The sequence below is a fragment of the Hippocampus bargibanti genome, linkage group LG18 (genome assembly GCF_051943395.1).
Source record: "Hippocampus bargibanti isolate YZ-2025 linkage group LG18, ASM5194339v1, whole genome shotgun sequence".
Taxonomy (NCBI): domain Eukaryota; kingdom Metazoa; phylum Chordata; class Actinopteri; order Syngnathiformes; family Syngnathidae; genus Hippocampus; species Hippocampus bargibanti.
This window is the reverse complement of record NC_142751.1, coordinates 14,932,872-14,959,351: the sequence shown is the minus strand read 5'-3', so window position 1 is coordinate 14,959,351 and position 26,480 is coordinate 14,932,872. Positions and strand designations below refer to the sequence as shown.

General features: G+C 40.7%; 2 protein-coding genes and 1 long non-coding RNA gene across 8 annotated transcripts in view; 1 reads left to right on the top strand and 2 right to left on the bottom strand.

The window, feature by feature from the left end:
• Positions 1-19,973, bottom strand: part of palm2akap2 (PALM2 and AKAP2 fusion) — a 48,668-nt gene extending 28,695 nt beyond the window's left edge. For 4 of the 5 annotated variants that reach the window (XM_089020196.1, XM_089020197.1, XM_089020198.1 and 1 more), the window contains exons 1-6: positions 19,850-19,973; positions 18,594-18,793; positions 18,156-18,427; positions 13,960-14,011; positions 5,467-5,547; positions 3,743-3,864 (exon numbers count right to left, since the gene is read on the bottom strand). In XM_089020196.1, the coding sequence (XP_088876322.1) occupies positions 3,743-3,864; positions 5,467-5,547; positions 13,960-14,011; positions 18,156-18,202 (302 nt within the window). In that variant the 5' untranslated portion in view covers positions 18,203-18,427; positions 18,594-18,793; positions 19,850-19,973. The remainder of the gene's footprint in view (positions 1-3,742; positions 3,865-5,466; positions 5,548-13,959; positions 14,012-18,155; positions 18,428-18,593; positions 18,794-19,849) is intronic. The other variant, XM_089020199.1, reaches the window with a different exon arrangement.
• Positions 154-16,771, top strand: LOC148884898 (uncharacterized). The gene is made up of 3 exons (XR_016118245.1): positions 154-1,183; positions 3,699-3,885; positions 16,419-16,771. It is a non-coding gene; the product is annotated as an uncharacterized LOC148884898 (long non-coding RNA).
• A 165-nt stretch (positions 19,974-20,138) lies between the features above and the next one.
• Positions 20,139-25,203, bottom strand: rhof (ras homolog family member F). Of its 2 annotated transcripts, none has more exons than XM_089019702.1 (5): positions 24,853-25,203; positions 23,933-23,988; positions 22,712-22,821; positions 21,490-21,624; positions 20,139-20,563 (listed from the first exon to the last, which is right to left on the bottom strand). In XM_089019702.1, exons 1-5 carry the CDS (start codon positions 24,909-24,911, stop codon positions 20,399-20,401), a joined length of 525 nt encoding a protein of 174 aa, XP_088875828.1. In that variant the 5' UTR covers positions 24,912-25,203; the 3' UTR covers positions 20,139-20,398. The 2 variants fall into 2 exon arrangements, with proteins under 2 accessions (XP_088875828.1, XP_088875827.1); XM_089019701.1 differs by having other exon boundaries at positions 23,933-24,020; positions 24,853-25,176.
• Positions 25,204-26,480: the final 1,277 nt, after the last annotated feature.

Below are 26,480 nucleotides of genomic sequence, written 5' to 3'. Positions count from 1 at the left end.
CAGTTGTAACTCTCAAATGCGGGGACATGATGGACAGGACAACAATAGGAGGAAACGGTCAGGGAGGAGAACCGCCGTTGCTTCCTCAGAGCCTGCCAGCAATTGAAACACTTGAGTACACTCCTCCATGGGAGGAGTCAAGCATCACACGGTTATATTTGTGACAAACGAAATGGACTTGAGATTCTGGGTTTTGGTATTTCAGAGCAGTTCAAAATATATTGCATGAGGAAGTCTGGAGTGACAGAAAAGTATGTCAGAGCCGTGCAAGATGGAGGTGGGACTCCACCAGGGGTCAGCTCTGAGACCCCTTCTTATTCGCTATGGTGATGGACAGGTTGACAGACGACGTTAGACAAGAATCTCCTTGGACCATGATTTGCAGATGACATTGTGATCTGTCGTGAGAACAGCGAACAGGTGGTGGGGGAACTAGAGATGTGGAGGAACGGCCTGGAAAGGAGAGGAATAAATTTCAGTCATAGCAAGACGGAATATATGTGTTTGAATGAGAGGGATCCAAGCGCAAGAGTGATGCTACAGGGAGAATAGATAAAGAAGGTGGACGATTTCAAGTACTTGCGTTCAACTGTCCTGAGCAATGGAAAGTGTAGAAAAAGAGGTGAAGAAGCGCATATAAAACAGTGGTGAGACCAGCCATGATGTTTGGACTGGAGACAGTGCCACTGAAGAAAAGACAGGAAGCAGAGCTGGTGGTAGCAGAGCTGAAGATGTTGAGGTTTTCTTTGGGAGTGACCAGGTTGGATAGGATCAGGAATGAGTACGTTCGAGGGACAACTCATATTAGAGGCTTTGGAGAGAAAGTCAGCGAGGCCAGACTGAGATGGTTTGGACATGTCCACAGGAGAAAGAGAAACACAAATCCGGTTTGCCAGCCAGCAGGCTAGTTGCCATGGATACGCCCAGATGTCCACATCATGAAGGACAAGGAAGAGTGCATTTGTGATTTTTATGTGGTGGCGGCATAGTGTGTGCGTAAGCCCTCGCATGGCTTAAAGATTCCCAGGCGATCCAAACGACTGACGCTACAGAAGAAGGGAAAAGCTGTAACCACGCGGCTAAAGAAGCGAGTATTTTTACACCGTAATTCATGTGTGAACTTTCTATCGGCAGCCAGTTTCCCAGATGCGAAGGAGCTGCTGGAAAGATCACGTCGGTTGAGGTAAGCCTCAGCCGAGCCGTGCCAGTGAGCCAACATGTGCCACGAGAAGAAAATGATGACTTCTCTGCTCTTGTAAAAAGTCGCAAATCTATTTCCCTTCCATCATTATATGGCATTTTTGGGCAGGGAAACATTTTCCGCGCTGGTTCATTAGATATTCCATCCATCCATTTCCTGTACTGGTCATAGCTCATCTGTGTAGTCCTATATGCAAATAATAAGAAAAATATACAGTGATACCTCGGTTCACGAACCCCTTGGCTTACGAACTTTTCGGTTTACAAACGTTACATTTATGAACATTTTACCTTGGCATCAAGTGTTTAATGCTGATGAAAACCGGCCATTCCATTCCATCAAGCCATTCAAGACCATCACAAAGGTAAATAAAACGACTTTATTATAAAGTACACTTTGTTTATTTCATTATAATACCATAGCACATTTGTTATACATAAAATAAGGTATATTATGTGTACTTTTAAGCCTTAGAAAGTAGATAATAATGTTTTATGGGGACCTGGGAACGGATTATTCTCATTTTAATGGTTTCCTATGGGAAATTAATTTTTGGGATACACACTTTTCGCCTTACACACTCTGTCTGGGAACCAATTAATTTCGTAAGCCAAGATGTCACGTTTTTTTGAAATTGAGTCTGTGTAAATCGGTCCTGTATGCAGTCCTCGGTTTGGCCAGCCGGATTCTTTCACTTCGTACTTTGTACCAACGTTAAGCGCCTCATTTTGATGACATCGCTCACAGTTGAAGTGTCAAAAAGAGTCTTCAAATAGAGCTAAAAAACATTCTTTTTTTTTCTTGCAGTGAATATATTGAACACAGACATACGAACACGGTCGAAAATAGTTCCAATTTCATGTTGGTATTTATAGCATCAGCTTTGCGGAAAAACAGGAACAAAAAACAGGATGAGATTCGAGGGCAAAATGAGATGAAATTGATCCAAAAGGGACGTGCCGTGATTTGATCGTGTGCCCTGTTTTCGGGAGGTACTTTTTCATTCCCGTTAAGCATCTACGTGGGATCGGCAATTACCGTAATTTCCGGACTACACAGTGCATATGATTATAAGCCTCAACCAGTACATTTTTAAAAGGACAACCCATTTTGCTGCCGCTGCTCACCCGCCGAAAAACATATCCTGTGACTGTAAAGTGTCCTTGAGAGTTTTGAAAGGCGCTTATAAATGAAATGTATTATTATTATTATTATTCTAAAAAGATACACCGAGACAGGAAAACAAGGGAATCTTTGTCCAAACGTAAAGCAATTGGAACAACAGCATCTTTGTGCGATCCACATATGGAAATCCCACCTTCCCCCCCCCCCCAAAAGGGTCTTTTCGCACGATATTTTGGTCATAAACTAACTCGGGGAAGCCGACAAAGCGACTCGGGTGCTGAAGAAAGAGGAGTCATTGTGTACGGCAGAGGTCGCTCACACTGCCTGAAGGACAAACATGGAGTGCGCGAGGGTGGCGGCGGGACTTGAACAAATATCCCTCTCATTACATGGCCGAGCTAAGTAAACAGGCGAGGGATGAATACAGCGTTTAAAAAAGGCCCTTTTATAATAATAAGCATAATCATCATAATCATAATGGATGGATGGATTTGCCTCTATTAGTCTCGCAGTAGAGAAATTTACATTACACAGCAGCAAAGTGAGGAAAGGAATAATAATAATAATAATCGTCATCATCATCATAATAATAATAATTACTATTCTTAATATAATTATACATAATAATATATAGTAATAATAATAATAATAATTATTATTATTAGTAGTAGTAGTAGTAGTAGTAGTAGTAGTAGTAGTAGTAGTAGTAGTAGTATAATTATAATAATATAATAATATAAAAATATATAATGCAATAATATAATAATATAATCAGAATATCATAATAATAATAATAGCAATAATAATAATAATCATCATCATCATCATCATCATCATCTACTCATACTCATCGTAATAATAATAATAACAATAACAATAACAATAATAATAATAATCACAATAATAGCAATAATCGCAATAATAGCAATAGTAGCAATAATCATCATCATCATCATACTCATAGTCATCGTAATAATAATTATTATTATTATAATTATTTTTTTTTTATTATTAGTATTATTATTACTAGTAGTAGTAGTAGTAGTATTATAATAATTATAATATAATAATATAATCATAATATCATAATAATAATAGCAATAGTAGCAATAATAGCAATAATAATAATAGCAATAATCATAATTATCATAATAATCATAATAACACACGCGAACGACACATCAGTCATTGTGGCAGCTCCGTGTGTATCCCAAAAATTAGTTGGTATGTCAAGGTAAAATGTTCATTTATGTGTCGTTGGTAAAGCGAAAAGTTTGTAAGCCGAGGGGTTCGTGAACCGAGCCATCGCTGTAAAGCACACCAAAATCACGTTAAAATCATCTTTTTTTTTCTCGGAATAACACCGATTAAGGACGTGAAACCGATGTAGGGAGGTTCAACAAGAAGGATGCCTACCTGGGTATAAGGTCTTCCAGCTTCTTTCCGCGCTCCTCGTCCAATTGCAGCTGCTTCCGCCGTGAATCTTCTTGTTCCGTGGCCATTCCCTGGAGGAGCCATCGCTCCCGCATGGCTTTGGACTGCAAACAAAGAGATCTCAGGTGAGTTTCTAACGATAGAGAGCTCTCCAGAAGGTGGCACTCTTGTCTGACGTGCCAAACAAATCCGGTCCAGTTGGGAACTCTTTCAATCTGAGCATCTTCACACGGGAACACTCAAACCAAGCATTTTGGGTCCCATTTGAAAAAGATCAATGCATTCATTTTAAAATCCGTGTCGTGTCTTCACCAAATTCAATCAACACCGTATTTTAAAATAACTTTTAGACATCACAAAACTGATACTCATCAAACCCATTCCTGATGGATTACTGGCCCTCCATTTTGCTTTTCAAAATAAAATGAGTAAATAACTAAATGGTCAGACAGACAGACAAATAAATAAATAAAAATATGGACAAATAAATAAATGGACAAATAAAAAAATTAAATAAATGGACAAATAAAAAACACAAATAAATAAATAAATAAACGGACAGACAAATAAATAGATATACAAACAAACAAACAAACAAACAAACAAACAAACAAACAAACGAATAACTAAATAACTGAATAACTAAATAACCAAATAATTAAATAACCGAATAACTAAATAACCAAATGACCAAATATTAATAATAAAAATAATAATAAATACAAATATATAAATGGACAGACAAACAAACACAAAAATAAACCAACAAACACACAAACGAATAACTAAATAACCAAATAATTAAATAACCGAATAACTAAATAACCAAATGACCAAATAATAATAATAAAAATAATAATAAATACAAATATATAAATGGACAGACAAACAAACAAACACAAAAATAAACCAACAAACACACAAACGAATAACTAAATAACTGAATAACTAAATAACTAAATAACCAAATACAGTAAAGTCTCATTATATCGATATCGGATATATCGATAGTCCCGGTTATATCGATACTATTTCTATGCACGCACGGAGAAAATTACATGCAAACAGGGTCGGATATATCGATAGTCCCGGTTATATCGATATTGTTTCGGACTCCCTTGAATATCGATATAACGAGACTTTACTGTAATTAAATAACCGAATAACTAAATAACCAAATGACCAAATGACCAAATAATAATAATAAATAAATACAAATATATAAATGGACAGACAAACAAACAAACACAAAAATAAACCAACAAACACACAAATAAATACCTAAATAAATAAAACAAGTGTAGCCACCACTTGACTCTGAAATTTGATAAAACGACATTTGGTTCGAGGCCTAGCTGTCCTTGTCAAATCATTGGCTTGTCGTCTCGTTTTGTTTTTTTCTCAGGGCACCAAAAGCCCCTGGAGGGCGGGCGTCCTACAAAGCTCGCTTCATGCCTCTTTGGCCGCGCGCCACTCAGACAGAATGCCGATTTGATGGCACTGTGTGACCACATGCCGATTACATCAAATCGGCTGCGTGAAAAGTCAACACGGCGCACTGCTGACTCCAGTTGCGCTTCAACTGAGCGACGTGACCAATCGTGCGCATTCTGTCTTTGCAATACCATTGATTGGTTTGAGAAATAAAGAAATAAAACCATGCAGCCATATTTAAGTGACTAACGAATGAATCAAACGCTGTTCACCTTGAGATGTTGTAGCTGCAAAACCAAATCATCCAGCTGCCTTCTTTTGTCTTCGATTTCGGCTTGACGTTTTCGCTTTTCCTGCGTGACACAAAGCAGCAAATGTTAAAAATCCAGCGTGGCTCTAAAAAGTGTTGAAAGGACAACCGACACATCCGGACAAGTTGCGTCCATAATTTGTCCAATCACTTCAAATGATTTGTACTGAGTGCATTTGACAAAGATTCCACCACATGTAGCTAGATTTGACCTTTTAAGACTGGCGCTGAATATTCAGGAAGTCTTCTTTTCGAGTTGATGACGATGCCCTACGTCACGGAGGGAACGCCCCTGACTGAGAAAGCGACACACAATGCATTTTGGGTACTTTTTTCGTCTGAAAACACTGTGTTGATGGCGAAATTAGAAGGAAGAAAACATAAATAACGCGATGGTGAATCGTTGTGTGTTACACCAAGACGACTATTTGATACTAGTTGATACAAATTCCCAGCAGACAAATCAGCTCATTTCCAATGGAGCATGGGCGCCATCTTGGGCATTTTCTGGGCGTTACATAGGAGACGGCTCAAAATGATACGGAAGGACTTCTTTAATCGATTGCAAACATGTATGCTTTCCTCTTCACAACTATTTGAATCATATTTATAACTGGATGAGTAACAAAAAAAGCATCGTCTCCGAATCTAAACTCTCTGAAGCCATTGTTTTGATTCTGGAGCAAGGCAGTTTGTGAAGGAGTAGACTGGCGTGACGTCACGAACATGGGGGCGGGACTTTCTGAATCTTGCCAGTTCCAAGCTCATTTTGTGGCACTTTTGGGACACTTGAAGTCATTTTTCTTGTTGTTTTGCATTTGACTCAAAATATCAGCCTGCGTGTTTTGGCTATTTTAGATACTATAAAACGTGTTTTTGATGTCAGTTAGGAAACAAAAAATGGTAGCAAACGGTAAGAATGAGAGCCAATCAACTCAATTCCCAGATGGAAAAACGGTCAACAAAGGGAGTAAAATATTAGCCCGGTTGGTTGTAGGTCAAACGCCTGGAAAAACCGACAGGCGTAAGAAATCACCCGTTATCTCAAGAGGAATAAGCCACTTGAGTCCTCGAAAGAGAGAGAAGCGTGCTTGACCTTGAACTGGGAAGAGAAGTCCTTAACAGGGGTGGACGTGAATGAAGATAGGCGGAGGTGGCGGGGCAGGAAGAGGAAAATGGAATGGAAGATGGCAACGTGAAGTGAAGCAGCTGTCGACAAAAATACATGGGAATGGAAACAAGATGGCGGCGTGGGCTAGAAAGGGCGTGGGAGTTTGGGGGACATCTCTCTCTTCTAGTCGCACACTTCCTGTTTGCTTGAAATGATCCGCCCCCGAAAATATGCATGAACATTGGGTCCATTTGCTGGGTTAGTGGGAAAATCTACATTACAGTAAACGGTTTAAAAACAACTTTACGAGGAGAAGGTCTGTATAAGCTCTCAGTGGTACAGGAGTGGTCCATCGATGAAAAGGTTTCGTCAGCCGGCATCTGTACTTCTTTCAAGGTGTCGGACGTTTCGCTTCTTATGCAACATGCTTCTTCAGCGAACTAAAGCCAGGCCGAAACTACCAGCAAAATTTTAGTTCGCTGACGAAGCCTCTTGGATAAGAAGCGAAATGTCCGACACCTTGCAAGAAGTACACATGACGGCCGATGAAACCTTTTCATCGATGGACCACTCCTGTACCACGGAGAGCTTACTAAAAATGAGTTTTTTTCACTATTCTAAAGCCAGTAGGATTTCTGGCAAAGAGTGCGTTAAACGCTGAATCTGCCGTTTCCACCTTTTCATTTTACTCCACTCAAACTGTACAATTTGTTATTTTCCCCGACGTCGTGCTTTTTAGCTCATTTGTTTCAAATCGCCCTTTGGCCAACACACTCAGAATGCTGTTGCTAATGTGAAACAATAGATAGGACAAATCAATGAGAAGAGTGGAAAACAAGCTGGCTTTATCAGGTTGGCTGGGAAAAACGCTCGGTGGTGTCATGGAAGGAGGGTATGCGGGGTGGGGGAGGGTAGACGGTGGGGGGTGGGGGGGTGCACAAAGGGGTAGTCTTGTCGGAAAAATTGACACTGCGTCTACGTTGGCTGCGGTACAATGCAACATAATCTGTACCTCATGAAGACCATGCACACACATACACATACTCAGAAAGACATACAGTACATCCAAGCGGTAGCAATAAACAAATAAACAAACAAACAAATAAATAAATACACATGTAAATAAATAAATGCATAATTATTGAAATAAATAACTAAAATTCTAAATAAAGACATACATTATTATTGAAATAAATAACTATAATTGTAAATAAATACATACATAATTATTTAAATGAATAATTACATAATTATAAATAAATACATTTGTGAATAAATAAAGAAACAAAAATGAAAATAAATAAATGCAATTATTCAAATAAATAACTACAATTGTAAATAAATATACATAATTATTTAAATAAATAACTATAATTGTAAATAAATACATACGTAATTATTTACATAAATAAATACATAGTTATATAAATAAATAATAAATAAATAACTACATTTGTAAAGAAATTAAGATATAAAAATGTAAATAAATACATGCACACTTATTTAAATAAATAACTAAAATTGTAAATAAATACATACATAAATATTTCAATAAATAGCTACAATTGTAAATAAATACATACATAATTATTTACATAAATAAATACATAGTTATATAAATAATAAATAAATAACTACATTTGTAAAGAAATAAAGATATAAAAATGTAAATAAATACATGCACACTTATTTAAATAAATAACTAAAATTGTAAATAAATACATACATAAATATTTCAATAAATAGCTACAATTGTAAATAAATACATACATAATTATTTAAATGAATAAATAAATAAACACACAAACAGACAAACAAACAAATAAATAAAATGCCAGGAGGACTTAATCCGTAAATAATAATAATAATAATAATAATAATAATAATAATACATTTCATTTAAAAGCGCCTTTCAAAACTCTCAAGGGCACTTTATAGTTACAGGATATTTTTTTCTGTGGGTGAGCAGTGGGAGCCACACGCGCAATCGTTCACTCAACCCGGAAGTAACTCAAATAGATAGAAAGCTAACTAGGATACAGATTGTATATGTGTGTGTGTGCGTGCGTGTCGTTTGGAGTCTATTCCAAACTACTTGGACAGATGACCTCTTCTGTGATCTAGATTTTGAGCATATACAAAGATATTAACATCTGATCTCCTATCAGAATCATCTTTAATAGTATATATGCCTTTTGTAATTGAATTAAAAGCACATCCACAACACTGACAGTGGTTTCTCCCACGAGAAGGAAGCATCCTCCAACCTCTGGAAAATATGTTGACATTCTTGAAGACACATTAATAGCTTCCCACAATCTGACTCGGTGAGGGTTTATCTAAACTTGGCCTGCAGCAGCAGCAGCAGCAACGGTTGGGCCCCTTTATGGACAGATAATCACTTGCGGTGACACACTTCAAGAATATGATGCTCCTGCAATTTCAAATTTCAGAATTTCTATGAGGATATTACATTAAATAAACCGTCAAGGGAAATTGGGTTGTATGACTGTTCGTGAAGAGACCAGGGCTATGACAACAGATGCTTCACATTCTGCGCATTCCAACACACTCAAAGAAACATCTCCCAGAAGATCAACTTCCATTCAGCCAAACGATACTGAGCATCGACACGGGCAACTCACTCCAACAGACCGTTCATACCCTGGTCTATGGGTGTCCTCATCATGTAGTATGTGTGGAACAGTATACAAAGCTCACTAAAAATGTCCATCATAGAAGCTATCGTGGAAAAACGCAAATAAATACGACATCCGGGCTCCATCTGTCAGCATTCCAATCCCTCCCGTGTCATTTACAGACAGCCCAATCACATCCGCAGACGTGACGACTCCTTTGGGCCAAAACAGCTGCAGCTAATTTTGGATGGCATGTCATGCGTGTCGTGTCTGGGACCCCCCCCTACGACCTAATACGCTAGCTTCCCAGCCCATCCCCGTGGCGTCTATCCGATCCAGAGATTCCAATCACGCTCTTCATGAGAGCATCTGAGCAGACCAGAGGCGTTTAAATATTGCAAGACAAATACTAAGATCTTGAAAAGTACTCGACAACTCTGATAGAAGTCATCAGATTGGCTTAAGGGAGTGCTCCACTGCTCGCCCAACCTTAGAGCAGGGACTTATCAGACCAAGGGTCCGGTACAGGGACCTATAAGTGCAGAGGTCTGGCACGACCACCTCTGTTCATGAGGGATAGAGGGCCAGAGTTACCAGCACTACTTTAGACTTATGGAAAGGAGAAAATTGTTATCAGGTAACCAAGATGACAGTTTAACTTGCTGTGTCTGTTGACCTCAGATTGACCCCAGGTTGTCTGTGCTTCAATTGTGTTTTCGAGTCACACATATTGACTAAGCATATAACAGCATGAAGCTTTTAAATATGATAACTTCTTGCTCTGACATCAGAACATCTCCGTTTGTCTCTGAGGCAGTCCATGACACCGCACCGCCGACGGACGCAAACCGGTCACAAATCTCAGCGCATGCCAATGCTACTCCACACATCCTTCTTCTTCTTACTCTGATCCATTTACTTCCCACTGCAAGCACTAAGTGGATCCAGACAGCGTTTGGCATCCGTTACCATTTCTTTTTAGTCAGACAAGGAGCAATCTGCGGTTGAACTTTCGTAGTTAAAGAGTCATTATTTTTACAAGATTGTAAAAAAATGCCTTTTCCAGAAGTTGCCTTTTTCATCTGAAACTTTGATCTGCCGCAGTTGCTGTCTTGCGGCCGCTGCCTGTAGACGTCATGCCTCCCCCCCACATACGCAACACGCAGGGGGGAAAAATGATTGTGGCATGTTTGAGAGCAGCTGAAAGTCCAAAGTGCTGAGGTCATCTGTGCAAACATGGCCTAGACGCAGCAGTAGGTGCGCCGTGTTCACACGTCGGCCATGGATTTGCAGAGTAACTTCCCGCGCTGCTCCTGACGCGGTGGCCAATGGCTAATTCGCAAGCTCTTGCACTACCCAGTCATTGGTTCATCTTGAAACCACATACATGTACACGCATATACAAACATACCCTGAGCCACATATGTAATCAGTTCTCAAGTAAACCCTGACCAGACTCTACTTCCCCGATGACTATAATTACAAGTTAGGACCATGACAATTACAGACCTGAATTTAACAGCATGACATCAACTTAATCCAAACAATTAGTAACCGCAGAAACTGTCACCATTGGGATCTGATAGGCCGTAATCACGTTCCGTTTTAACTGGTCTGTAGAATATTAATCCCTCCCACCCGTGCATTTCACGTGCCCTCCTAAAAGGACAACCGACACAATTTTTTTGGTTGCTAACTGACATAAAAAAAAACGTTTTATAGCATCTAAAATACCCAAAACACGCAGTATGATAGTCAAATGCAAAACACCGATAAAAATGACTTAGTGTCCCAAAACTACTTCAAAATGACCGCGGAAATGGCGAGTTGTTGGTGATGTCACGCCAGGACGTCTTGCCTTGCTCGAGAATCAAAACAATGGCTTCGGATTCAGAGAAGATGCTTTCTTGTTACTCGTCCACTTATAAATATCATTCAAATAGTTCTGAAGAGGAAAGCATAAATGTTTGCAATCGATTAAAGAAGTCTTTCCGTATCAATTCGATCCTCCTGGACTCCAGTGTAGCGCCCAGAAAATGCACAAGATGGCGCCCAAGCTCCGTTGGAAATGGGTTTATTTGTCTGCTAGGAATTTGTGTCAACTAGTGTCAAATAGTAGTCTTGGTGCAACACACAACGATTCACCATCGCGTTTTGATGTGTTTTCCTTCTAATTTTGCCATCAACACGAAGTTTTCAGACCAAACAAAGTACCCAAAATGCATTGTGTGTCGCTTTCTCGGTCAGGGGCGTTCGCTCCGTGACGTCACGTCAGGAATCGTCACCAACTCAAAAACAAGACTTCCTGAATATTCAGCGCGAGTCTTAAAACGTAAAATATAGCTATATGCGGTGGAATCTTTGTAATATACGCTCAGTAGAAGTCATTTGAAGTGATTTTAAAAATTATGGACGCAACTTTCCCGGAGGTGTTGGTTGTCCTTTAAGGCTACGCTCTGGAGATCTGTCTGCCTTTGCCGTTAGCTACTCTCGCACGGTGTGATGGATGGATCGGAAGTGCTTTACAAGGATCGGGATGGACTGGGATGGATGGGAAAACGGAGGGTGATTATTGTCTAAATAAGGAGGGAGGAGCCAAGTCGCGGAAAGATTGGCAAAATAGGCTCAAATGCCGGTCTCTACCTACTCGGCTACAACCGCAGTCAGCATGCTGAGCTCAGCGTTACTGTCAAAAACGTCTCCAATGTTACAATGTCGGAAGAGAGCAGATCGTTCTCAGCGCTTGGCTCCGAGTCGAGATAAATCTTCCAGATGGCTGAAGCAATGATGAAAACAGACACTGATGTGAACGATAATTAAATTTTAGACTCTGAATTATTGATGCAATCATTGGCCAGTCAGCGTCGGACCGCTCACGCTGTAAAGCTCCCGATAAGCCTGCACAGATTCTTGGTCGAACGCATGTTGATGATCGCCAAAATGACAGAAAAATTACGGACAGTGATAACTCGGTTTACGAACCCCTTGGCTTACGAACTTTGCGGTTTACAAACGTTGAATTTATGAAAATTGTACCTTGGCATACGAACTATTTTTCAGGATACACACGGAGCTGCCACAATGAGTGATATGTCGTTCGCAAATGAGCCCGGTCTCCTAACAAGAAAATTTCTCTATTTGCATTATACCCGCGATGCTTCAGCACACTTTAAGGCTTACAGCGTGCTTAGCGACCTCCGACAATTGTTAGCAGTGTAATCGGAACCCTCTGGTGGGTTTGCTCGACAGCCATTAGTGTCGTTACTGTCTTTGGGAGACGATACAGATCGGTTCAAATGATTTACCAGCATCTAACGGCACTATGTTCTCTCGAGTACAGAGTCTGGCACCTCAAAAAGGATCTTTCTACACGGCACAATTCTTTGGAGGGGAACGTTTACAACAGCTGCCACCATAATCTGCATGCATTGCAAGAATAGTTTTTCTTGGCCATGTGCGCCACCTCAAAGTTCCAAACTACAAAACGTGTCCATTTCTTTTCCACCACTGGGAACTTTCTACTTTTTGACATGCTAAGCTACCAGAAACGATAGCCCGTTATGGCTGCCGTGTGTCAATGTTTAAAAAAAATGTCTTCAACTGCAACAGCCACATTTGCTGTTTTCCTCGTTTCTGTGTTATGGGGCCTTTCAAAACTCTCAAAGTCACTTTACAGTCACAGGATAATTTTTTTTGTGGGGAGCAGCGGCAGCCATCCGCTCCAGCGTTCACTCAACCTGGAAGTAACTCAAATACATAGAAAGCTAGCTAGCTAATAGATAGCTAATAATAATACATTGTATTTATAAGCTCCTTTCAAAACTCTCAAGAATATAGCTAATAGTTATGTATCTAGCTAGCTATCTATTGGCTAGATAGCTATTAGCAATGTATTAGCTATTAGCTATCTATTAGCAATCTGGCTATCTGTTGGCTATCTAGCTGGTTAGCTACCTACCTATCTGACTGGATATCTGGGTGGCTACCTGGCTATCTATTAGGCTGGCTATTAGCTGTCTAGCTGTTGGTTTTCTGGCTATTAGCTATCCATTAAGTAGCTAGCTTTCTATCTATTTGAGTTATTCCTGGTTGGTGGTTGCAGTGCTAATATCCATCGATCCATTAATTTTTAATCCACTCATTTGTGCGGCAGCCAATCCTAGCTGTCTTCGGGCAGGAGGCGGGAGTATCAAATATTAAAACTAAATGGTCCTACAAAATCTGCAAACATGCAAACTTCCGTTTGTCATCAGACACTGACGATACCTCACTACCACACTCACAAACCTCTACTAAAGTACTGCTCAATAGAAGCCATTTGCGTTTCTACCTACGCCGTCTTTGACAACAAACCCGCACCTTATTCCTTGTTATCTGGACTGAATAATGGCATCAAATGGAAGCAGATGAAACGCCAATGAACATTTGCGGCAGATGAAACGCAGGTAGCCGAAAGAGGCTTGAAAGGTGCTCTATCGGTGCCAAAGTGAATAAGCAACAGCCAGATCAAAAGTGAGTCATGTCTGTTGTGTGACTACCGATTGCCGTTCATCACAGGCAAAATAGCGTTTTCGTGTTTATTATGTTTGTTAAAGTCATTATAAGTGCCTTGCATGCTGGCTGCGAGAGGACAGTCATTTCATCTGACTTTGACAAGCATGACCAAGGCAACAGAAAAGGTAAGCAGTGAGACACTTTGACTTACCGCCAAGGCCTGCAGCCTCTCTTTGTGGAGCTGAACCTCCTCACACGACATCCTGAGAGGGGAGAGCAGGGGAGAAGGTAGGGGGAGGTAGGGGAGGGCGAAAGGAGAACGAAAGGTAAGACCTCGGGAGATCTGGGGCTCCTAAATGCGAGAGATGGGTCAGGGGGTCGTGGGACGGGGGGGTTGAACAGAGTGAGTTAAAGTCCTTTCTCCAGAATAATCCAACTGGCTGGAGACCGGTCGCAGAGACCTCTCAGTCACTGTCCACGAGCCTCCCACTTTGTGTGGTGATCAAGCGCTCTTTCTTTTTGGCCCGCCGTCTCTCCTCCCATTCGCCCAACTGCTTTCCCTCCTCTTCTCTATTTTAGGCAAGAGCCCGTGTGTGATTAAACAGCTGGGAGGAGCAGCTGAGGGAGGAAGGAGGGGGGGGACAGCGTATGGGAGAGGGGTGAGTCGTGAAGGGAGAACGCTAAGGGTCACAAAGAGTCAACCGATATCGGGGTGAATGCTTCTGTCTGAGCCGAGACTGGATCAAAGTATCCGCTACCTGCCTCGTTTGCCAAGTAAAGTACAGTGATACCTTGACTTACAAACTTAATTGGTTCCCAGAGTGCGTAAGGCGAAAAGTGTGTATTCCAAAAATTAATTTCCCACAGGAAACCATTAAAATGAGAATAATCCGTTCCCAGGTGCCCATAAAACATAATTTTCCAATTTTCTGAGCCTTAAAAATACACAAAATATACCTTATTTTATATATAATAACTGTGCTATGGTATTATAATGAAAGAAATAAGACTGTACTATATAATAAAGTCATTTTATTGACCTTTGTGATGGTCGTTGATGGCTTGATGGAATGGAGTGACCGGTTTCATCAGCATTAAACACTTGATGAGGAACGTAACCTTCTTCTTTCACCATCTTGAGGAATGATCCCTTGTAGGTGCTTTCTCTGCCATAATTTTACCGAGTTCCTCATCAATTGTGTTCTGTTTAGCTGGGTTGATAGCTTTTTGCATCAAGTGTACAGATGGCTTGTGGAGCCTGATTGATGGAATATTTTAACCTTTTGCAGTCTACACTCTGCCTTTGAACTATGGCGCTCAGTGTGTATCCCGAAAAATAGTTCGTCTGCCAAGGTTAAATGTTCATAAATTTAACGTTCGTAAACCGAAAAGTTCGTAAGCCAAGGGGTTCGTAAACGGAGGTATCACTGTATCATTCGCGAGATTTTATTTTTCCAGTTGCCAATAAATGCTATTAGCATGAAAGTGGCAGTAAGCTCAGAAACAACACCTCACTAAGACCACCCTCAATCCATCATTGTACACTTTTCCCTCATCAACCTTCCCTCCTAGATGCATAGCATCTCCACCTAAACGTTTACTTCGATACACTTTCTTTTTCTAACCCTCCTTCATTCCTCCCCCTACTTTCTCTGCCTCTTTGCAGAAGCCCAACGTCCATATAAGGAAAAAGAAAGCTCCAATAGCACTGCCGGTGGATTCATTGGGGAATACAGAAGCACAGTATACGGCATACACATACCTTGCTCTGTACACGCTAGCGTATAAACAGAATTTGGTTAACTGGAGAAATCTGTAACAGTTATTGCACAGGAGCTGTCATTGTACTGAGCTGCCGTTTGCGACCTAGAAATGATTTTTGTTTCTGTTTGAATACATTTGTAGTCTATTTGCTGACCGTTTGACTGGTGCCCGTAAGAGGGAGCATATCTCTACTAGGACTCACTGTACATTTTAGGATATTCTGACTCATCCAAAGGCTTGATTTTAGTTTTTTTTAGTTGTTTATCATCCTTATTGTTCATATTGTTTCACTTTGTATCCAGCCGTGGTTGTTTGAACCCTTTCATAGACATCCTTTACAACAGTGGATAGTTTGTCATGTCGCAGGGTGCAAGAAAAGATTAAAGTACTCCCTAAATATAATTAACTGAGTCAAATGTTCATTCTTGGGCAGTTTGAATTCTGCAGCCCTCTGCCGAGCTATTTATTGAGAGTATATGCAAATTTAAGTGATACATTAGTAAAACATAGTTTTCTTGATTCGAATACCACACCCCTGGACGTTCTAAGCACCAACAGCAGGAAGCAATAAAACATTGTCGTTTCGATAAACTGATAAATTTGTAACCTGGCTAATGAGCTCTTCCTGTGAAAGAGTTTCAAGTCATAAATTACTTCGGTGAGAAAGAGTTTCCCAAGTCCTAAATTCTGTCCAAGGCCAGATCTCCTAGATGAGGAGATTACACTTGCTGTGTCTGTTGACCTCAGATTGACCTCAGGCCAACTGCACCTTTTATTTGGTTGGCCAGCGAAGCGTGAAATTTTTTCAATATGCTAACTTCTTATTCTGTCTAATCTCTATCAACGCTTTACTCATCACCTCTGATAACCCCGCCTACCCCTTCTACCCCCCCCCCCCCCCCCCAGGTCAATGTCATCGTTTCCCACCTCCAGAGACAACGGCATCATTGTTCGCCTGCATCGCCACGGCGACACAATGACCTAACTGCAGAGTCAGCCCGGCTCCGCCCACCCTCAATCCCGACTCAGACGTAATGGCCTCCAGATGTGGAACCAGAAGCAGAATAACACGCTCACACGAGCACATAGGGGAAAATAACAACATCCACTGGTGGAATGAAGGCAGGGGGACTCAGTAAACATTCACAAATAAAGAACATTGGAATGATTAACCTCAAGAAGCCATTTTTGTTGCTAATGACACTGCCAGAACTTGATCACAGGGCATATTTAATATATCATGGAGGTCTAGTTGTTTACATGTGATATAGCCTGGATGTCATCTCATCTGCTTTGTTCGTATACTGAAACCTAATCAGAAAGTTTCAAACAAATCTGGAAGCATTTATTTGACTTTTTTTTAATGATCGGCTTGGAATGTATACAAGGGTAAAATAGCTACTCTCAATCACGCCGCAAAACACGCATAGGGCTGTAAAATGGATTTTTTCGTAGTAGAGGATTAGCATCAAGGTCAGAATAGTTAACGACCAATCAGTGTCAACGCAGTGTCATGTGACTGGCCCCCCGGGAGGTCTTGGGGAGGAAAATACTTGTCTTTAAATAATAATAAGAATAATACATTTATTGTATAAGTGCCTTTCAAAACTATCAAGGTCACAGGATCAGTTTTTCTGCGGGTGAGCAGCGGCAGCCACTCGTGCCAGCATTCAGTCAACCTGGAAGTAACTCAAATAGATAGAAAGCTAGCTAGACAGCTAGCCAATCGATAGCCAATAGATACCTAGCTAGATAGCTAGCCAGCGAGCTAGATAACCATATAGCTAATAGATAGCTAGCTAGATAGCAAATAGATAGCAAATAGCTAGATAGTGAGATAGCAGATAAATGAAGAGATAAAGGGATGGATGGATGGATAAATGGACTAATAGATAGCTAGCTAGCTTATAGATAGCAAATATATAGCTAGCTAGATAGCCAGCCAATCGATAGCCAACAGATAGCTAGCTAGACAGCTAGTCAGCCCGCTAGATAACCATATAGCTAATAGATAGCTAGCTAGATAGCAAATAGATAGCAAATAGCTAGCTAGTGAGATAGCCAGCTAGATAAATGAAGAGATGGATGGATGGATAAATGGACTAATAGATAGCTAGCTTATAGATAGATAATATATAACTAGCTAGATAGCCAGCCAGCTAGCAAATGTCCTTTCGTGATATTCCGACTACTTTTCTAAAGATAAGTCATGATTGGTCATAGCAACTCTGATGTCTTTTTTTTGTTCTCTTTGGGGTGGAAAATCAAGTGTTAAAATGGCCGCCCGTTGATCTGGTCAAAATCGGGGTGCATTCAACTGAGATTGCGACAAGAATCGGAAGTTATTATTGTGGAGAAAATGTCCAGGTTAACACCCACATGATATGCTGACACAAGGAGATCGGACTGAGACCGCTAGCCTGCACGGCGTCAATGCTAACGATATAACGCGACATACATGCTATGTCACACTTTTGCTAATTACATCGTGCAAGGGAGGAGCGTACACCATGTCCCCCTGTCGTCGCCCCCCCGCCCCCCATCCCAGCCTAGTCATGACTGAGCAGCAAGCTCACCATGACGGTTCCCATGACAACCCCCTGTCATATGGAATGCCGAGGAATGGAGATGGCGTCCACTCACCGTATCGTCGCCGTGCCGTTCCTCTGCAGCGCCGCGTCCGACATCATGGCTGCAACGCCCTCCGCCGCGTCCGTCCGCCGCCGTCCCTTTTGGCGGAGGTGTCTTTCTTCTTCCTGTCCTCCTCCTCCTCTTTCTCCCACGTCCTCCTCAGCGCCTCCTCTTCCTTTTTAGCGCATATTTGTCACGCTAGCGGTCAGTAGAGCTGCAGCAGCTCCGGCATGCCCTGCATCGCCCTGCTCTTGAAGGGATGGAGGGGAGCGTACTGTGCATGTCTGCACAATACAGAGAGAGAGAGAGAGAGCATTTGGGAGGATAAATACCTTCTCGTCTCTGTTATTGGATTGGATTATCCTTTTATTAGTCTGGCAGTGGAGACATTTACATTTCACAGAAGCAAAAGTGATGAAAGGAAGAGGAAAACGAAAGAGATTGGCTCACATCTCCCGACCCACGTAAATCCGCTTCAATTCCAAGCAGCGGCAGATCCGCATATGCATAGGCGCTCTGCTTTCTTCTCATGGCGGGTTCCTCAAGCCATGCAACCACCAGCCACAGACTGTCCAACAGCACCGACCTTTTCGCTGAACAAAGCGGGGCTGTGAAAATGCAAGCGAATTTCCTCCCAATCAAAAACGGTGCTGGCGAAAAGAATAGAAGAAGAAGATTAATAATAATAATAGGAAGTAGAAGAAGAAGAATACATTACATTTTAAGCGCCTTTCAAAGCTCTCAGGGACACTTTACAGTCACAGACAAGCATAGGTACTATAATCAATAAAATAGAGACACAAATAGAATGCAAGAACTAAAATACAATGCTAAATAGAAACAAGAGAGAGAGCTACCTGCATATAACCTAACTTTCCATCCAGAATCCAGTTCTCGATCGCTCCAGTATGAGCAATAAACAGCACATGGGCATCTTTACGCAAGCGGGAACTTTTCAAGGCACGCTAACGTGACCCCACTTTCTAAACTAATCTGCCAAAGATTTACAGCCTGCGTCGCACTCCGGAGACATTTTCTTCCTCTTGTTTTATCTGCCTTGCATAGCTAGCACACGTGCAGAAAGACACTTTGTATGCTAGCACAGCACACGCACACTGCGTTAGATTCATATAATTTATCATGAAGTGACTCAACTGTAGCAAAGCAGAAAAAAATGTATTTAAAAAGGATCTTGATTCATTTTTTGAGGCAGTGAAATAAATAAAAAAGGTCATGCTAGTGACAGACGTCAAAAAAGTGAAGTTGATGGAAAAGCAGCAGCCCCCTTGCATGGCTGGTTAAGGAACACAGCGCCCTCTTGTGGATTGTTGTGCACACACAAAAAAGTAACAAGTCTTGAGTTCTAATTTACAACAGATTATTTTCTGACAGAGTGGCTTTTTTAGTGTTCAATTACCTTATGTTTCGGCGTACACTTCCGGCTTCGTCAGACGCGTTACGACAATATCCGTGACGAAGGCGGAAGTATACGTCGAAACATGTCAGGTAATTGAACACCTAAAAAAAGCCACGGTAAAAAAGAATCTGTTGTAAATTAGATATCAAGTAGACAGTATGAATTTAACACAACAAATCTGAGTTGTTTTTGTACTGTTAGGTTTAAAAAAATGTTCGGTTAAAGCTAATATTCGCATTAACAGATAATTTTAAAAGTTTAAACATTATGAACAGAATTAAATATTTACCTTATTGCGCAACGTTGTACGGATATCTCAAATTGCGTCCCCATCAAACAGCGTTGTTTTTTGTTGTCGCATTTACCTCCTCCATACAGCCTTGGTGGCCATGTTGGATATCAGGAGATGCCAGCGTGTCGTCATGTGTTATGATCACGTGATCGGCCGCTAACTTCCGGTAGGCAGAAAGCCTACCAACGCGCGCTATCATTATTTTATAAGTTTATGCGTTTCATTTTCGGTTTAGATTCGCATTCCAGTAACATTGATCAAGAAGAAGGGGACCAAGGGGACAATGAACAAAAAAACACCTTAAAGTTTTAATACTTGTCGAAGAACGATGAGATTTAACATGACTATAGCCTGAGACAGAGATTTCAATGACAGTCGGATGTACGGTACGATGCTCCCTCTAGTGGTGTGCAAAAGAATAATTCAAATCTCCCAACTGCTTAACGTGGCTGCAACTTTTTTTCCAGTAGTCCATTTGCTAAATCCAGTTTGGATGTATTTGAACATTTAAATTACATTTCAAGCTAAAGACGAAATGTGCCGTGGTCATAGAACGGCACAATTCCTTTTGCGTTTGTAGTTCTTTTGCTTCCGGCGGAAGGCCAAAGCCTTCTTGGTGGCCTCCATGAACACGTCGTCCACGTTCTCCTGATATTTGGCCGAACATTCCAGGTAGAGCTCGGCGTTCATCCGCTGCTGGGCGGCAAATCCCTGCGTCCCCCCGGCAAACAAAATCAAATTAGCATCGAGGGGAAATGGCAATGGAGATTGGCTAGTAATGCCACTTAGTGGCCACCAGGTGGTGCCCTTTCGCAGGTCAGAAACCGTTCGAAACCGTATCAATGTTTATTTTGATTGATCGATTTCAATTTTAGGTAATCATTCATTTGTATTTATATTTTAATTCGAAGGTTTTTTTTTTAATTTAGTCCGAGGTTTGGCCGATGCAAATGGCTGTCATTAGGTACGCTACAGTGAGCTGTATTCCACCGCGATTGTTTCTGTCCAGTGAACCGAGCACACTCTGTACTCGCAGTCGTATATCATTGCATTTTTGTGAAGTACGTCATGGTTTTTCGTGGTATTTTCCAAGTTTATGATGTACGTATTACACGTTTCCCTCCATGCTCGTACTTGAAATTTCCGAATATGACAACGGGGAAGAAAAATGGATTGACGTTGACGCTCTTTTTGCTAACACAACAGTTCATAAAAGTGAGTAAGTCGTATTTTATAACTCATAGAAGTGGTAGGATATAGATGTTTCGCCATAACTGCCAAGTTTCAAGCAGAAAGAAGCATTAGCATATGTATTTCTAGAGCTCGCAATTTTCTTTCCTAGTATTCAGTGACAGCCATTTTGGATTTCTGACGAAAATCTGCCGGCATTCGATCGTTGATAATTGCTCATTTATATTTTGAATCTTTTCTGTTCGTGTTTAGAATTTCAAAAGCTTTCCAATGGTACCTTACTTGTAAAGATATGCCGAAAGTTATGATCGTTTAAAATGTAAGAAAGAACTTGGTCACAGATTTTCATTGTTTTAACAGGCAGAAAATCCCCTTTCGAACATTAAAAATTCCATTATTTCCTTATTATTTGTCATAGAACAATAATCTCGTCGTGTGGTCCTCACCTGTGTGTACGTGATGGGAGCTTGGTTGATGGCCTTCAACCTCCTGCTGCACTCTTTGTCCTTCCTGAGGTCAGTTTTACAGCCAATCAGGATGACCGGAACGTCACCACAAAAGTGCTTCACCTCTGGGTGCCACTGCACACATTTCATAATTTCAGTTCATTTCTAAGCGCATTTTAAAACTCTCAAGGTCACTTTAAAGTCACAGGATAAGTTTTTCTGCGGGTGAACAGTGGCAGCCACATGCGCCAGCGTTCACTCAACCCAGAATAACTCAAATAGATAGAAAGCTAGCTAGCTGGCTAATAGATAACTAATAGATAGCCAGCTACCTAGTTAGGTAGTGAATAGATAGCAAATAGATAGCTAGTTAGGTAGCCAGCTAGCAAGTTAGATAGCAAATAGATAGCAAATAGCTAGCTAGGTTGGCAGCTAGCTAGTTTGATTGAAAATAGATAGCTAGCGAGGTAGCCAGCTAGCTAATTAGATAGCAAATAGATAGCTAGCTAGGTAGCCATCTAGCTAGTTAGGTAGTGAATAGATAGCAAATAGCTAGCTAGGTATGTAGCCAGCAAGCTAGTTAGACATTTACATGTTTTCATCTTCACTCAAATCATACCATACGTGTAGATGAGTTTTGTTTTAGCCATTTCTAACTGTTAAGTTCTGTAATGCTATTCGTGTCTATTTTACAGTAAAGCAAGCCAGCACTGAGGCTCAATAACCAAACAGTGATGGATACAAGGACGACCACCAGATGGCAGTAAAGACTAAGGTACGTTTTTTTCATTCCTGTTGCAAGGGAATGCTAGATAGCCAGCTAGATAGCTAGCTCGATAGCCAGCTCGATAGCGAGCTAGATAGCCAGCTAGATAGCTAATAATAATAATACATTATATTCTATTTTGTTGGATGTGTTTGATTTTTAAAGTCGGATTGGTGTTGTGATGCCATCGTTGCCTCGGCCCATCCCCAGTGACAAGCAAAGTTCGAAATTTGGCACTTTTTTCTTTCTCTGACAGTGCATACAAACATGAGAGGTGGACGTGACTTCCCAATCTGGTTTTCACGTTCAAAGTCCACACCAAAAAGCAACACACCGTTAAGTTAATCATGAGTCAAAAGAATGCGCGCCACTCGGAAACTGGCAATTCCCGTTTGAAAAGTCAACGCAAGCGCGCAAACACGCATTGTCTTGCCGTGATTTCCATCTTTTGAGTACCTTGATGGTTACATTGTCAAAACTGCTGGGGTTGGTCACGTCGAAGCAGATCAGAATGAGATGGGCCTGCTGGTACGAAAGCGGTCGTAGCCGGTCGTAGTCCTCCTGGCCTGGAAGCATAAACGTGACGGCCATTTGTCCAAATTTGGGATGTAAGCGAGGTCGGAAACCGACAAAGCGCGCGCAGAGATAGGATGACAGGCGACCGGTCGGGCACATGTTCGAACGTTACAAACGTTAGATGCAGATGAAAACCACATCCTGGCTTCGACTTCCTCTTTGTAAGGATGTGAGGCCTGCTCGCCATGACAATTTACATGCAGATAAGATGTCCGCGACCAAAATTAGAGCAAAATTAATTAATTCTCAGTTTTATAACCGTTTATACTGTTTATTTTATTGTTTTTTTTTATTTCATTTGATTTTCTATTTATTTACTTATTTATTTTTTTAGTTATGCATTTATTTTTCATTTTTTTCTATGTAATTTTTATACAGTAAAGTCTCGTTATATCGATATTCAAGGGAGTCCGAAAAAATATCGATATAACCGGGACTATCGATATATCCGACCCTGTTTGCATGTCATTTTCTCCGTGCGTGCATAGAAATAGTATCGATATAACCGGGACTATCGATATATCCGATATCGATATAACGAGACTTTACTGTATTTGATTTTATTTGATTTCATTTTTTTTTAATTATTTATGCATTTACTTATTTATGTCTGTGTTAGCTCTCAGTCGTACAGGAGTGGTCCATCGATGAAAAGGTTTGTTCAGCCGTCATCTGTACTTCTTTGAAGGTGTCGGACGTTTTGCTTCTTATCCAAGAAGCTTCGTCAGAAAACTAAAGTCTTTTGCTGGTAGTATTATTATTATTATTGTATGAGGTACTTCCGGGTTGAGTGAACGCTGGCGTGTGTAGCTGCCGCTGCTCACCCGTAGAAAAAATATCCTGTGACTGCATCGTGTCTTTGAGTTTTGAAAGGCGCTTATAAATGAAATGTATTATTATTATTATTACTATAATAAATAAAATACAATCACAAAATAGAATACAATAAAAGACAATTATAAACCGAAACAAGAGAAAGAGCTACACAGAAAATGCAATTTTAAATAGGTTTTAAATACATTTTAAATATGGTTATGTACAGTATGACGCAGTGTTTTTTTTCTCTCCATGTGACAAAAAACATATTCCAAAATGTCTTACCTGCCGTGTCATACACGTTGAGCTTCACTTCTTTTCCTCGAAGGACCACACATGTGCTGTATTTTTCAAACACCGTGGGAGCATATTTCTATTTATAAATGGACAACCAAGAGTATCAGGATTATATTTGGGATTTAAAGGACAACCGACATCACTTTTTTTGTTTCCTAACTGACATCAGAAAAACGTTTTATAGCATCAAAAATACCGAAAACACGCAGGCTAATATTTTTAGTCAAATAGTCCACCCGGAAGTGGCCAGTTTCCGAAGGTCCCGCCCCCATGTTCATGGTGTCACGGCAAGATGTCTTGCCTTGCTCGAGAATCAAAACAATGGCTTCAGATTCGGAGAACATGCTTTCTTTTTACTCATCCAGTTATGAATATGATTCAAATAGTTCTGAAGAGGAAAGCATACATGTTTGCAATCGATTAAAGAATTTATTTTGTGCCATTTTGAGGCAATAGGGGGGGGTGGAAATGTAGCACCAAAAGAGGCTGAAAATGGCGACAGAGCTCCATGTAAGGAATTAATCAGCCTATTTCCACAGGGTGATTAATTCCTTACATGGAGCTCTGTCACCCTCTTCTGCCTCTTTTTTGGTGCAGACCAAACAAGTACAGCAAAATGCATTGACGTGATGGAAGGACTGCTACAATGTGTCCTTTTTTTCGGTCAGGGGCGTTCCTTCAGTGACGTCACGTACAGACTCGTCACCAACTCAAAAACAAGACTTCCGGAATATTCAGCGTGAGTCTTCAAATGTCAAATATAGCTATATGCGGTGGAATCTTTGTCAAATACGCCCAGTAGAAGTCACTTAACAAATTATGGACACAACTTGTCCGGAGATGTCGGTTGTCCTTTAAATGTCTATCGCGATATCGCAAATATCACTATATGTCAGTGAGTCTCTTACCTCGGGAAAATAATCTTTGGCATAGACCATGAGAAGAGAAGTTTTCCCACAGCCTCCATCTCCCACAATGACTATCTTGAGTTCCTCGCCCTCTCCATCTTTATTTTGTGTCATCCTGCTTATGAAAAGCGTCTTGACGGGGATCAGGCTACTATTCCCAGAATGAACCCGCCGATAGATTTCGGCTTGATTTCAATACGAGTTTCATCTTTGAGCACTTTGGCTTGCTTACCACTTCCTGTTCGTGTCTACCACGGCAACGGATGACCTCTCGCAATTCTAGCGTGCGTACCGCTGTACAGCCACTTGTCACTATGACCGGCAATGCACGCTGCGCCTCCTTCCTTTGGCGGGAACGCCTTTTTTTTCCTCTTATATGTGTTATGTGTCTTACTTTATGCCTGATGCTTATTTTTCCAAACATTACAATGTCTAAGCTAATCGTTTTATCCTCATTAAGGGTGTGCTATACATATATAGGTCACTGTAAAATTTGGAAAGGTCAAATCGAGGCATTTCAACATCTTGTTGTGCTTTTTCGTGTTTAAAATAAAGAATTTGCAATCCATCCAATGATCGGAATATGATTTTTTGGGAATATTAGTGGAACAGAAGGTTTTTCCATGGGGTGTGATCAAATGATTTTTGTCAAGCTGTCCCTTTAAGGAAGAGACGAATTTGACAAACTATTTTCTTATCCTTGGGCATGCTTCTCTACTGAAATTCAACCAGTTTAGTAGGTTTAAAATAAAAAATGATAGAACATTAGTGAAGTCTGTTCATATGGAGCAAATATAAGTCAAAATGGAATAAAAAGAGTAATTAATACTTACTGGGTCTCCCATGTTTATTTTAAACTATCAGTTGGATACAATACTGCAATACAAATTAAATGTCCAAAAGCTGGCATTGAAAAGCTACAAGAAATAAGCTAGAATAGCAATCTACATTTTTTTCCAAAAGGCTTAAGAAATTCAAATGACAAACCGTCGAAAATGCTTAACAATAAAAAAGTGGGTGATGGATAACAAATGGCAATATCTCTGTCACCAACTACCGGCACTTATCGATCAAAAAAGGGAGTGGTAGTCGACGCACAAAGTATCCACGAGTTTTTTTTTTTTTGTCAAAACGATGAACAGAGACCAGCTTTTGTTCACCGCGCAGGGAGGCAACTGTCCAAGTGAGATTGTGATGCAGGGTTGCAGCCCAATCCGCACTACAACATTCCACAATGTTGAATGGCGCAGAACTAATGGGCGTTTTTTTTTTGTTGCAAAGCCTACAGACAATAAGCGTCTCACTGCTCGCTCCTATAATAAAAAAAAAAACGTTCACCTTGGGTACGCGCGGATCTTCTTGGCTGATGTGGGGGAGGGCCGTTCAAAGCTCAAAGAAACGACAGCCTCGTGACCTGCTTCGTGGCGGAATGCCCAAAACAAACATGGCGAGCTGGAAAAACAGGCCCTCTGACACATGCTCGTAAAGTCACACAAATAGTCAAGAATTTTTAACTCGCGAACATACACGTCAAACGAGCATGTCTCTTTTTGTTGAACTAGTATTTTGCTTGTGTTTTCTGGGCCTTCGCTGACGTTATTTTCGAGGTTGTTTTTCCACAGACAACA

Coding starts and splice junctions, on each gene's coding strand:
- rhof (XM_089019701.1), bottom strand. CDS start 24,966: ATGACACAAAATAAAGATGGAGAGGGCGAGGAACTCAAGATAGTCATT. Junction 24,021..24,852: donor CCAAAGATTATTTTCCCGAG/GTAAGAGACTCA, acceptor ATTTATAAATAG/AAATATGCTCCCACGGTGTT. Junction 21,625..22,711: donor TTGACAATGTAACCATCAAG/GTACTCAAAAGA, acceptor AAATGTGTGCAG/TGGCACCCAGAGGTGAAGCA.